This window comes from Glossina fuscipes, unplaced genomic scaffold, assembly GCF_014805625.2.
Source record: "Glossina fuscipes isolate IAEA_lab_2018 unplaced genomic scaffold, Yale_Gfus_2 3, whole genome shotgun sequence".
Lineage (NCBI taxonomy): Eukaryota > Metazoa > Arthropoda > Insecta > Diptera > Glossinidae > Glossina > Glossina fuscipes.
The window spans coordinates 9,578,731-9,593,019 of NW_023998417.1; the positions used below are offsets into that span (position 1 = coordinate 9,578,731).

The following is a 14,289-nucleotide window of genomic DNA, read 5'->3' on the forward strand; positions in this document are numbered from 1 at the left end:
TTAGCTTACAATTAAACAAAATAAAAATCTAATTTCTTTTGCCTTTGAAAACTAAAACGTTTCAGTCTATGTTCCACTGTGGACGGTGTGCTTTAGTTGAGTTCACCAAATGGCCTTCAATAACTTTGAATGTTTCTGTCAAATCTGAAGCCGAAAGCTTTATTTTTGTGTATAGGAGAATGTCTATCGTAGACATTACACAGACGGACTAACGGACAGACGGTGGTGTAAAAGGACAGAAAGGTAGAAGAATATATTTAAACGGACTCAAAGTGTGATGCTCTTATAGATGGATGAACATACTAAAAATCGATTCAGAAAGCGATACTTATCAAGATAATGTATATTTTTTGCGATCTCTAAAGCTTCCTTTCAAACGTTCAAGAAAGTGAGTGTACCCCATTCTTAGGTGATGTGTATATATCGACCCAATAATTTATTTAAGGAGAAGAATGAAGAGTTTGTAGTGTTTGGAAAAAGAAGGAAGGGATTCGTGCAGTGCTTGTTACTTTTATGAAAAAAGTTTGAATAGCGAAGAAGTTCAGTCAAACCAAATTCCAAATCAACTGGAAGCGACACTTGCAGGCTACAAACGTTGCACAATCAATTGCAATTCTACGTTTCAATCGTTAACTTATTGTCACTGAAGAATTACTTACAATTCTTCTCACAACAATTTTATAGGGCTAAGGAACAGATACTTACAGAGTAATTGAAAACGGCGTGAGTAGCGGAAAGAAAGAAAAGGTTAAACTTTGGCTTTCAGGAAATAATAAATCAAAATTCCTGTGGAATGAAGCGGAATTACGATCTAGAGATCAACAATTGTAGTGGACCGATCTGACTATGATCAATAACATTTAATTATTACGAAAAATTTTATTGATCACCCTTGCCAACTTTTTTTTTTTTTTGTTGCTTGTCAATTTGGGCCACTGAAGAGTATAATGATGATCACGAACGATTGGATATTAATCGCAAACACATCATGCGTGGATTCGTGGGTTACCTCCCTGCTCTTTTATTTGGAGTTTTAACTCGGAAGCGGTAAAAACTTGCACCAGACAGATCGTGTTATAATTTTCTTCAGTTTTTTTTGTCGAAATGTCCGAGAAACATACCTAACTTTCGCTCGCAGCTAAGTTCAGAGATGACATTATAGAAAATTACTTAGTACATATCGATTTTAATTTCCTCCCCGCTTTATATGATTTTCTTTTGCTTTAAATCTATCGTAAACTATCTGTGCTTTGCTGGCTGATTCTACACATTGTATTGATATGACGACAATTCAAAAATTCCCATATGTACTATTGGGTCAATTAGTGTCAGTGTGATTTTATTTTCAGATATATATTTTTTGTTTTTTTTTTTTTTTTGTGTTCTTCTAAATAATAATAATTTAGACGAAATAATTCTAATCGATAAATTTTGCAAAATTTCTCTGTTTAAGAAGAGAGAATACGGCAAAGCATTGATGGCACGTAAAGATAATCCGGGTATTTATCCAAAAGGTATTATGATTTCGTGATATTTCCGCTGAACAGTTTCATAAAATTTTGCAGCGGATTATAAATCACAACAAACGTTCAGTCCAAGCCTTGATTATGAAACGGTTTTAATAAAATTTCGTGAAGATTTTAACAAGCGATGGGAAAGTAATACGGTCTCTCCGGAAACTGGTCTCGAAGGTTTCGATGAGAAAGCCACTCTAGGTGCTGGTTCATTCGGTCGTGTGGTAATGTGAACCCTGAACTTATCGATTATGCTTGAAAAATAATTTATTTCCATTCCGGGGTTAATGTTACTTTTTTAGGTGTTGGTTAAAGAGAAAACTTCAATTCGTTATTTTGCGGCGAAAATTTTGCTAAAAGATCAAATCGTTCGGACAAAGCAAGTCTCTCACGTTCATAACGAAAAGAAGGTTTTGGAATGTATACGTTTTCCGTTTCTGATATATTTAGAATTCGCTACCAAGGATTACGATTGCCTATATTTAGGTTTACCTTTCATAAATGGTGGCGAATTGTTTACCTATCATCGCAAGTATGTATTCCAATCGACGCGACATGATACATGAGTTTTGCTATATTTGATGTTATTATCTCTCTAAGCAGAGTTCGTAAGTTCAATGAGAAGCAGGCACGCTTCTATGCAGCTCAAGTCTTTTTGGGGCTCGAATATATGCATAATGTACATTTGCTCTATAGGGACTTGAAACCTGAAAACATACTCATCGACAACAATGGTTATCTGAAAATTACTGACTTTGGCTTTGCGAAAGTAAGTATATAAAGTGGGGAATGTGCTCATCCAATTCTAGGAGACGAGGGCATATGTCTATCCGCTTTCTTAGAATGACTGTAAAGTAATTATGAGATCAATGTCTTAACATTAAGTTTCACTGCCTATGCAATGACAAAAAATGCTTTCACTCTTTTGGAATTGTATTCAGAAAAAAAAAGTGGAACAAAACGAGCAAATTTCGTGCGGAATTTCCGAGTTTAGTTCAAATTTTTGGACTGGAAAGTTACCAGCGTTTATAAAGATGTAAGATTATTCGATCGGGGCCTTCATTTATTCGTCAGGCGCTCTACTTTCATTGGTGGCTTTCTAAGTATTTCATTTTACAATTAGAATCCTTCCGATTTTAGTTCAAATTTGAAACTCGGAAAAATTTTATAAATTTTGCAAAATTTTGAATTTATGCATCAAAGGCAGGGGATAAAGTTTCTATGAAATCCCTAAGGGTTGGTTATTAGAAATTCGCTTTAGATTCGATTAGAGTCTTTTGACATCACTTCGCTTTAAATCCATTTATTAGAAAGTGGAAACACGTACAATGACCTTGTGCGGTACCCCCGAATATTTGCCGCCCGAAATAATACAATCAAAACCCTACGGTACGAGCGTAGATTGGTGGTCATTCGGTGTGCTAGTATTTGAATTAGTCGCGGGCAATTCACCTTTTTCGCCATTTAGCAAAGATGTTATGGTTATGTACGCGAAAATCTGTGAAGGTGAATACAAAATGCCTGCCTTCTTTAGTGCGCAACTTAGAGATTTGGTCGATCATTTGCTGCAAGTCGATCTATCAAAAAGGTAACGATAAAAAAAGATTAACAAAATGGAAAAAGAATAACTAAGTAGATGGTGTTTTAACGTTTCACTTAGGTATGGGAATTTAACAAATGGCGTTAAGGATATCAAAGATCATGCGTGGTTCAAACCAATCGATTGGTATGGTCTATTAAATCAAGAAATTGCAGCACCTTATGTACCCACGGTGGCGAATATGGAAGACTTGTCAAATTTCGATAAATATCCGGAACCGAAACCAATGCATAAATCAAAAACTAATCGTCACGGTGAAGTGTTTGCAAATTTTTAGCGTATAAAAAGGAAATTTTTCAATTCATTTGGCATATTTTTGACAAATCGAATCGAAAATGGGTAATAAAATGTTTTAAGTGCAAATAAAATGAATGAACAGAATCAAAATTCGTAGTTTTAAGCATTTAAGATGAATAATTCATAATGAAATGCTTAGAAATAAAGTCAAGGTAAAGAGGAGATTAAAGCATTCAAATGCGTATGGAAAAGTGTATACAATCGCCGCTTGCGAAAAAGGAACGGATATGTCAAGCAAACAACAACATTAACAACAACGAAACAGCCACTGTTCAAAGGAATAGATGAAGGGATGCGTACAGTGAGAATGTACAGTGTAAAGTCAGGGAAGAGTACAAGAAAATTGGCGCCTGGCTGACGGGCGCCAAAGAACAGAGGTAAAATCAGGAGTATAACTGCTGCGAAACTATGATTATACTATGATGATGAAGATGATGACGATAACAAAAGAAAACGGAAAAATAAATAAATAAATAAATAAATACATGAAACAATATATATATATATATATATATATATACATAGAACCAAGAAGGGGCATTCGATAAAACATAGTGCAAGACGTGTTAGTGTAAATTCCGAGAATGACAAAATATCGCAAAAAACATTTGCCTCTCCTTCATCCCGTTAATATTGTTGTTTTCTTACTACTGTGCTATGGGATGTGATGTTTCATCTTTTCCACATGAAAACTCACGTAACACAAAATTATGATAATCATAATTTTTGCTTACAGTTTTTTTCCATGTTGCTTGCCCTAACTTATTTGTATGTTAAGTTGTCCTGTCGTTCGTTGGTTTATATTCAATGCTTACTTTACTCTTACTTTACTTCATCTCCTTTCAGCATTTTTTTTTTTTTTTCGGTATACGTTGTCTGGACAAAGCGTATTTTTTCATTTTTTTTTTTCAAAAAAACTTTATGAAGGTTGTGTGGCGTTGAAAAACACACATAAATGTTAAATAACCATAAAAGGTATATCGAGCAAACATTTTGTTTTCTATCGCTTGTAATACCCAAACCCTCTCAAATTATCAAGAAAAAAAAAAAATAAATAAAAAATACGTAAATAAAACAATGGCTTAGGTCGAAATTTTCAGTAGTCATCACCACCATCCGGTAAATATTTACTTACATGTACATACATGTAGTAGTATGTTTGGCTTTGATATATTTCTTTTAACAAATTTTGAACCAATTTCTAGCTGATTTTACATTCTAAGGATCATACTTGTATGCTTCGTCCCATTTCTAGGCCGAGCTTCGCTTATTGCCGTCATAGATAAAAATGGAAATAGTGGAAAAAGATTTTTTCCTTCATTTCTGAATCAGGTTCGGCACAATTTTCATATCATTTAGGCGAATAAATATGTTTAGCTGAGCGTTCCTTTGCGTGGAAGTGGTGCGAGGAGGCAGTGGTCATTTTAACAGATATTTGGGTGAGATAGGTATATGTGTTCGGCTTGGTCAAGAATATCGGAGCATATACGTATATGTAGCAAGCGTTTCGTAAATCCAACACATTCCCAGTGATGTGTGTAACGGAAAAAAAAGGAAACGTAAATCAAATGTATATGAAATTTGATAAAAGACTGTACATAAATCAAAACGTAGTGATCACGATATTGTGAAAAGGTATAAACGATTTATTAGGTTTCTGAGGCGACTTTGGGGTACATGTTTAAAGACATTTTTTTTTTTTTTCATATTATTAATAAAGCGAAATATGTTGACAGCAAATCATAAGAAGTGTGAGCGCACTTCAATTCCACTTTTCATTCATGGCACTTAGATGCACTTTAAAAAACTTTTACTATTAAGGATATTCTGCTGACACTGCGCAGATTAAAAAAAAAAAAATCACTTTACTGAAATATCGCTATTGATAATGAACTCTTATCCTAATCTGAAGCAGCAACAGATGATTGCTAGCAAATACATATCTGGGAAGAAATAATTTGAAAATTTAAAGCAAACATTCGTTTACGACAAACAAAAATACTACAGATGCGCATATCCTATCATTAAATACCCTACATCGCTTCGCTTAGTACAGTTGTCTATTTAACGACTTTTAAAAATGAGCCGAATCCAAGCCAAATTCAATAGAGTTCGTCCTTGGCCAAAACTTGTCCGTCAAAATATCTTAAAAATTGCAACCTTTAGGATGAACACAAATATATAAAATGGACAGACGGACAGACAAGCTTCGAATCTCTCCTCTCAGCTTGGAAGTAGTCTCTGAATGAGTATGCATAATAAAAGATTGATCTATCTCAAGTCCTTTTTGGTATCGCACACATCCGCACAAACGTAATATACCCTTGTAACACAACGCTGTGTAAGGGATTAAAAAGAAACAAAAATTAGTTTAAACCTTAAGTTAACCCTTCGCTACTGTGCATAGGGTAGACAATACAGCTTCAACATAAGACACGTGCCTTACTCTTTATACATATATTTCGAACAATAAAAGCGATGCAACAATTTTTCAGGTTTTCCGCTTTTCAAAAGTAAACAAAAAAGAATTATTTTTTTAATAGGATCGAAGATCATCTTCTGCATGAGGTAATATTTACCGTGAATAAGTGCGATAACGTTAATCTGTGTACAAAAAACGTGCTACAGTCATTGAGAGCTTTAAGTTATATAGTAACGTTGTAGGCACCCTTATTACTGACGATATATTCGTAGTTATGCTGAGATTTTCTAAACAAAAAAAAATTAAAAAAAAACAAGAGAGAATGACAAACAGTTTTTGTTCGTGCGAACACGTCTAGTATTGGCATCGTCATTATTGTCGACACTATCTTCCTCATTACCAACAATAATAAGCAGTCCTCACCGCACATGTGTGTGTGTGTTTGTGTGTGTGTGTGTTTAGACGGCTGCAGCGTTGTTTTTTCACTTTATTCCAATCAATTGATTTGTGAAAAGCTTTCAAGCGACCATGAGTTGTGCTAATTAAAAACTGAATGCAGTTTATATGTTGCTTGTCACAAACAAGCACTTAAGCATTATTCTATGTTAAGATGGAATAACAACGACAACAACAAGGAATTCTTTCGACATTTTTTTATTTATTAGATTAGATTAGAAAGTAATAGCTAAGCCTGTGCGAATTTAATGAAATATTTTTGTTCATTCGATATGATGTTAAGCATTACCGATAAGTCTTTTATATTATGTTCTCTTCTCATTCCTTACACGTTCTACGCTTGTTGGAATTCAACTTCTATCGATACGGGTAATTCCGTTTGCAATTCAGGCGCATAAACTTTGCCTGATACCAAAATAAAATTACTTTCGCAATCCATAATAAAATACAAAAATGGATGATCGATAGCTATCAGCTCATAATGTTCAACGTTTCCGTTTCTACCTTGAGTATCGGTTGCCGAAATGGCAGCTTGACTATTGCCAGCCTCATCGACTCGTATATTAACGAATTGTACAATCTCGTCCACATGTATATCCCCGTCGTCTGATAGTAAACTGAGATCAGCTTCGTGACGTGAAAAGATTTTCGTTAAACCCAAGCTTTTCAGCATCGATTCGGAGCGTGAGGTCTCTTCGAACTGGAATTTTGGCAAAACTACATGTAGATTATGTTCCTTCATACGTGATTTCATTTCTTTGAAATCATTTGGCGTTATTTGCTTTACAAGATCATGTAAGCCTTCAAGTTCATTCGGCAATATAATCATCATTGTGTATTTTTTATTCTATAACATGAAAACTTATATGAAAACATTTTATCGAATTGTTTAACAATTTGAATTAATTTACCTGATAAGGAAGGCAGAGAATTTTGGCATTCAAATGCTCTACTTCGGCCATATGAAATTTACCTTTGGCATGCATCATAGTCACTTTTGTAGCATCCTCGGCGGTCATATAAAAGAATTCATCATTTTCACTCTCATGTATGAACGGTGTAGACCATCTGCCGCGATAATACAAACCATTGAAGAGTAACATTTTAGTCTTGGATCCCGTTTCACGACCTGTTATCGCATTAGCACTCAAAGCTGAGGTTATGTCATCATTTTGGAATAGACTCCGACCACTAAGCACCTAAACACAAGTAAAAAGTTTACATAAGAATAAAATTCCAGCAATAATCATATCACAAAATATCTAAGATCTCTAAGCGCTTCAAAGAATCTAGTAGATCTTTAAGATAATAAAAAATCGATTTGACAAGAGAAGAAGTCTTTGTAACGAACACGTATATATACGAGTGTAAGAGAATAAACGCTTTTAGGCGTCTTAGCGTACGCCAAGTTCTCATAATTTTTAATCCGAGAGTACATACGCGTAACCAATCAACATTCACTTAAGTTAACACCAAGTCATACTCAGATAATGTCGCCTATTAAATACTCCATACCCTTCTACGTAATACAATTCTTTGCTTATCATCTTCGCCATCGTCAATTAACATAAATTAGACCTTCTTCTTGCCTTGCAAGGATTTATTTTTGATGAAAATTCTTATACAAGAAACGGACCAAACATTTCCAAGGTCCAAGCTCAATGATTTTTCTCAAAAGTACATTTATGAGCGGGTCTCAGTCCATCGAAATTCTCCATATATATTTGGCAGGATGCTAGAAATTATTTCCCTTTGATTGTCGTCGAGAAAACATCGAAACAGCAAATTTTCATTGCCATTTGCAAATCCTTTCCTTCCCAAGCCTGTCATCGAAACGCTTTGTTTGGGAGCAAAAACCATATGAACACACACAAAATAAAGGCACACATAGCACAAATGTAGTATATCTTGTGCTGCTACTGACGTAGTTTGTCAGTTAAGCTCACACGTGCTTTTAAAAAAATTTTCCACACTTTGCATAGGGTTGCTTGAGGTTGTCGGGGGAGGGATTCTCGAAAGTAGTAGCTAATGCTATAGGTTTCAAATAAATGCTTATGACACACAAGCGAAGCAAAGGGAAAAGTTTCAATCAAACCTAACCAACCTAACAACCTTGGCATCTTTCACTTACATTTCTTGCGGTGCATACATGTGTTTCTAGAGAAGTTGCTGTATCGCTTGCAGACGATTTCGAAGCCTCATCTAATACAGCTGCAAGTTTTTCCAAGGGCAACGACACCTTTTCCGGTTCATTTGAATCTAAAACATCTTTTATTGGCACCAACAGCTCTTCGCCTATTTGTTCAGCATTTTTGTTGCTATTAAGATTTTTAAAGATTTTTTCTTGTTCCTGCACTGTTTCATTTTCTTCCAAATTTAAGTCATCCTCACGCTTGCTTTGATCTCCAATTGAACTCTTAACCGCATCTTGTACGGAGACGGCATCATCAACAACAGGTTTTTCATCTACATCTTCTAATTTTTCATTGCTTTCTGGTTTTTTGTTTATATCATCCGTTGCTGCAACCGGTACATGTTGTTCTTTAATGATTTGTGGTTTTTCCACATACTGTTGATCATCGATGTAACGATCAAATTTGGAAGTTTCTTTTTCTATAATTTCGTCACCGTAACTATCGGTAATAGAATTTGCTGTTGTTATAGTTTTCTCTTCTTTCGGATAATCGCGTTGTTGTACATCATTAACATTTACTATACTGTCGTCGTATTTTAAACGCTTCAATGTTTCAAAACCAATAACATCTTTGCTATTACTCGTGGTAGTGCTGGGAAAGCTTTCAAAGTCTAATGACGAAGTAGAGTCAAACCAACCGTAATCATTATGATTGATATCTTTAACGTCCACATAATAATAGTTTTGCATTAGCTGCTTGAAATCATTATGAGCGGTAAAATTGCGATAGATATATAACCAGGTTTGAAACGAAGGCTCCATACCGTAAACACGGCCCTGATAATTGCCCAAAATATTTTTAAAATTTTCCCTTAAAGCCAAACGATCTTTGGGATAGTATAAGACTTTGGAAAATTCTTCATAGGTATCACCTTGAGCAGCTTCGGCTAATATTGCCAACATCGTAGTTATGCCAAGCGGTGAATGTACCTGATTACCATCGATATCGTTATAAGATTTTAACAAATTTAGTGCAATTATTTGTGAAGCTTCACTGGCGTAGTTTATTGCGTCAGCAGCAGATGCCTCTTCTTCGATTTCATCATTCCTGGCGGGTAGAGCCCACGTTAAGGTGATGGTTATTAATACTAAAATTATAAAATAATATTAAAAAATAAAAATGCACTTTTTTTTTCGTTTTTTTTTTTTTTTTAGAAAGACTTCTTGATGCCAACTTACTTATCAAGCCTGCTTTCATTTCTCTTAATACCATTAAATGTTTACGTAAGAAATTCTTACTTGCTAGCTGGAACACAGTTTAAAAGCGAATGAACTTCAGCTAAAGCCTATCAAAGGCTATAAGCCACAATTGCAATAAAACTAAAAGAAAAATAAAAAAAAACTGTACTCTCACCATACGCTTCGATATAAAAGAACACAACAATAAAACATCACTTATAAAGTAAACACTGACATGACGACAATCTACAGTTGTGGAACTACTTGTGTGTTGACCAATAAGTCAGTAAAGCTTCCCGGTGAGGTTCATAGTCAAGTTTTAGTGTCAAGTTAATCTAACTTACCGAAGCAACATACAAGGAGAATGTTAACTTTTACTTTGAAGAATCTTTCTCTCTCTCTCTCTTTCTCTCTCTTTCGCTCTCTCTCTAATTTTTTCCCATCTGACATTTGTGTACAATGATGAATTCTTGTTTGATTCCATTGTTCCACCATCGATAAGCTTCATACATGCACATATATATATATATATATATATAGCCATGTTTAGGCTCATATAATAAATATTTTAAATATTTAGTATATGTTTTTTAAATATGTGCATATTTAACATTTAACTCTTTTTTCTTTTTTTTTTCTCCTATACCATAAACGAAAGCGATACTCTCGTATTATTATTGCGGTGATAAAATGTAGGTCAAGTTTTTTGTGTTTTGTTGTGTCTTTTATTTATTCTTTCTCTTCATTTATGTTAGTCGTGCGTAGGCAAATAACGTACCACTCATGACAATTTACGGTAATAATAAATTTAAGTTCAATAAAACTTTAATTTTCTTGAAAACATTCAATAAACTTGTTGCGTTGTGACGTTGAAGAACTGGTTCCTTGTTAACACCATATCGTGATAATTAATTTTTTTTTTGCTTACAATTACACTGAGAGATTAAATAATTGTGTTAATTACATCTTATACAGTTTGTCGAACAGAGTATATTAAGTTTGTACGGGTATATGTAACGCTCGGAACTAGCGTTCCACACAGATTGATTTAAAATCATTTAAACTTGTATGGCTTCTCTAACTGCTTTTCACTTGTTGTGGTTGCCCATATAACTGTTTCTATGAAAAAAGGTGATGATGTTATGAGTAACTGCACGAAATTTGCACCGCGTAGGTGGTACTCCACCTCATAGAAAAGTTCTCATGGAACTCCAACAGTAAAGATTCATTTTTAGTATTTAATTGCGAAAATGGGCGAAAAATAATAAGGTATTTGGCAACAAATTAGTTTTAATAAAGTAGGACCATAACAGTTCACCTTTTGGATTCGCTTCCGTACAAACACGTCTCCCATAAAAAAAAAAATGCCTTCTCATGCAAATAAAATATAATTTTCCGCATTTTTTTACGAAAGTGAATGGAAAGCTATATTAGTTGTAGTAGTGTAGGGTATTTGATATAGGCCTTGCCCGATTATAAAATTTTTGCTACTTTTTTTTTTAGTTTTGCTAGTTTTCCATGCTAACTTCCGGGGCACCTACAAACAGATTTGTCTTTAAAGAAAAAATTTATTTTTCCTTCTAACTCGCATAACATCTCTCCAGTAGTGTATATTATGCAAATTGAAAAAATGTCCGATATAAAAATTTTTCCTTTCCAAGCTAACTTTTCAACAATAATTATGCCTTTTTAGGTAAACTAGGGGGCAACAAAGAAAACGTGTACAAGAAATTTTAGCTTAAACTGTTTGTTGTTCTTTTTACTGAGCTATGCTATGCTTGCTTGCCTCACTTCATAAATAAGTGGCTCTTGATATCTTGATTGCGCAATTCGTACCATTGCTATGGCCAAGTTTTTTGGCTCATTCAACCTTTCCTCATGCCTGTAAAAGTTTTTCCTTTTATACTTTACAGTGCTGCGCGCATTACGGCATTACGTTAAACGGCAAATGACTTTTGGGTATAACAACAATCTTGGGGGGGGAAGAAGGGAGGGATTTGCTTGATTGGTTTGGGAATATCATTTCAATTAAAAGGTATAATAAGTTGCACTATTAAAGTACAAGCAAGCACCATCGCCAAGGTAAGATCTCTCATCACCAATCATCATTTCCAGCACTTTATTTATTCATCATATTGATTAGTTTCATTAGTTAGATCAAACGAAAATCTATGAAAAGACTTTAGTAAAGTTTTATACAAAACGTTAAGTGAAAATTCAATTGAAACGAATTAAGTGAATTTTCTTTCAGATAAATATGCGTCAAATACACTTATCAAGCAAATCAGTGCGTTACGCTAGAGAACTTTAAGCCACAAGAAGTTGAGTCTTTTTTATTAACTTCACTTTAAAGTTTTAATTTTTTTTTTGTATTTGTAAAGACATTGATGATATAAGTATTTATCTTACGGGGAGAATTTCTTTCGCTCTTTTTAAATAAAAGCAGAAACTTGATTTTCTGCTATTCAATCGTCTCTCTGTTAAGTTTTGTAATCTAAACGCAGTTCTGATGATAACGCATAAGACAGTGGTCTTATATCCAGTTGTAACCTGTCCGATTGACCGGTTTATTTGCTGAATGTCTTTCAGTTAATAATGGACAGGAAAGACGAGAAGAAGTTCATTGTTCTCCCATTCCTTTTTGTTTATGTTATACTTTATGCTGTATATATATATAATTGAAAAAAACTTTTTAAAATGCATTTGAAAAAAAGTTTTTTTTTTTTTTTCAACAACAAGAGCTTGCTTTGCTGATATATTCCTTCCACAATCAGTTTAGTTATCACATAATAGATAGGTGGCATATACGACTTGATCGGCCTAACTGGTAACTGGGGGAAGAATCGATCTTGATTGGCTGTTGCCGAGAAATCCTATGAAGAACGTTATAAATAAGATACGAAAAAAATTAATATAATATTATAATACATTATCTAGCTTTATACCCTGCCATCACTTGTGGTGCAACGGTATATTAAGTGTGTGCCAATCTGTGCTACACCCAACAACAGACATGAGACAGGTCCACCTTTTATTATATATATCGATTTAGAATCAGTTGCTGAAGCGATCCATGCTTGTCTGTCCATCTGTCCATCTTGAAGTCATGTTATTCAATCTACAATTTTTGAAATATTTTGATCAAATTTGTCACATCGAATTCTTTCCCATATAATGACCTTTTTTGGAAACCTGTATGACTAGCTGCTTTAAGCGAAATGGTGGATGGGTAATGCTGGACCATGACCCATTATAATGTTTTTATTTGTCTTTTATTTGTCAGAAACAGAATGTTTTTCAATAATAAAGCAGAAATGGGCTCATCGTTCATAAAATTGTGTTATATGCGCCTCCAAGGTATATTGAACATATCAATCGGCTTGAAACACACCGATAAGCTGCAAATGAAAAAAAATTGAATTGAATTAGAAGTGGCTTCTTGAGTGTGCGTATGTACAGAGGTCAAAAACTGGAAAAATTTCGAAAAAAGTTTTTTCATTAATAGACAATGAAAAAGTTCCACAATCAGTCAACGGTTAGAATAATGGATTTTGTTAAAGCGATCTTCGTATTTGTAGCAAGGAATTGAAAATTAGATGGATTTGATAAGTATTTTCCTCTAAAAAATTACTTCATTCAATTTTCGTAAAAATGTTCCATCAATTTGATGAATTCTCATAAAAAAGCCGCAAAAATTTTTATGATAATGATTTTAAAGAAAATTTATCAAATGCTGAAAGTAATAGTAAACTCGAAATATCACAAATTCTTCCTATTATCCTATCTTTTGTAAAAGCAAGAAGATTTTTGTTGATATTAAAGAAAGAAAAGCTAAGATATCTCGAACCTTCTTTAAAAGTAAAGTATGAAAGAAAGAGAAAAAATAAAAAAAAAAAAAATTCACAAACGCCCAAACACCCACTAATCAATTGCGCACAGTAGAGAGAAAGGAGTGAACACAAAAGTTTAAAAACAAAAACAAATTAGCGGTATAACGAAAGTTGCCTTAACGGCGGCTTTACTATTAATTAACCTTCTTTACCATTTCCAAAAAGTTTCGAACGATTGCTGAAGATATCATAATGCAGCGACAGCAGCAGCAGCAGCAGCAGCACAACAATAAATAAATGTTTTGGTTTTGAATGAAAAATCACGGTATAAACTGGCTGGAATCCATATAGAAGGCATTGCGATGCTATGCGATGCTGTTAACTTAGAAAGTAGTATTGGTTGAGATGACGATGGTGCGATGTGAAGGAAGAGCGAATGTTTCCATAAAGGGAGCAAAAAACTTTTTCCATTATTTCGAAAAGCCACAGGAATGAAAATGAAATAGTAAAAAATTTATGAAGCATTTAATTGAATAAAATTAAAAGTAAACCTACCTAAGGAGTAACAAATTCAAAAACAATAACCATAAGGATTATTCGCAGCGCAATCAAACCAATTTTCTTTTATAGAAAACTTCAACTGTTGAGCTTGAGGTATTTGTTCAGTAATAAACGACAATTACACAAAGACTGTTTGTTACTTTCAAAAGTGTAATTATTTTCAATTATTGCGACAACAACAATATTATTATAAAATTTATACCTTTTGCGTTGGCATGTGAGAAGGCTCAGCCGAA

The 14,289-nt window shown here is 33.9% G+C and overlaps 2 protein-coding genes across 2 annotated transcripts; one reads left to right on the top strand and one right to left on the bottom strand.

Moving 5' to 3' along the window:
• The first annotated feature begins 1,477 nt into the window (after positions 1–1,477).
• LOC119634528 (cAMP-dependent protein kinase catalytic subunit 2) lies at positions 1,478–3,391 on the top strand. Its single transcript, XM_038028753.1, has 6 exons — positions 1,478–1,514; positions 1,566–1,738; positions 1,817–2,046; positions 2,118–2,283; positions 2,825–3,102; positions 3,175–3,391. The coding sequence occupies exons 1-6, from the start codon at positions 1,478–1,480 to the stop codon at positions 3,389–3,391; spliced, it is 1,101 nt and encodes a 366-aa protein (XP_037884681.1).
• A 3,167-nt stretch (positions 3,392–6,558) lies between these two features.
• On the bottom strand, positions 6,559–9,937 carry LOC119634739. The gene is made up of 5 exons (XM_038029078.1): positions 9,898–9,937; positions 9,663–9,803; positions 8,421–9,571; positions 7,201–7,488; positions 6,559–7,136 (listed from the first exon to the last, which is right to left on the bottom strand). Exons 2-5 carry the CDS (start codon positions 9,694–9,696, stop codon positions 6,624–6,626), a joined length of 1,986 nt encoding a protein of 661 aa, XP_037885006.1. The 5' UTR covers positions 9,697–9,803; positions 9,898–9,937; the 3' UTR covers positions 6,559–6,623.
• Positions 9,938–14,289: the final 4,352 nt, after the last annotated feature.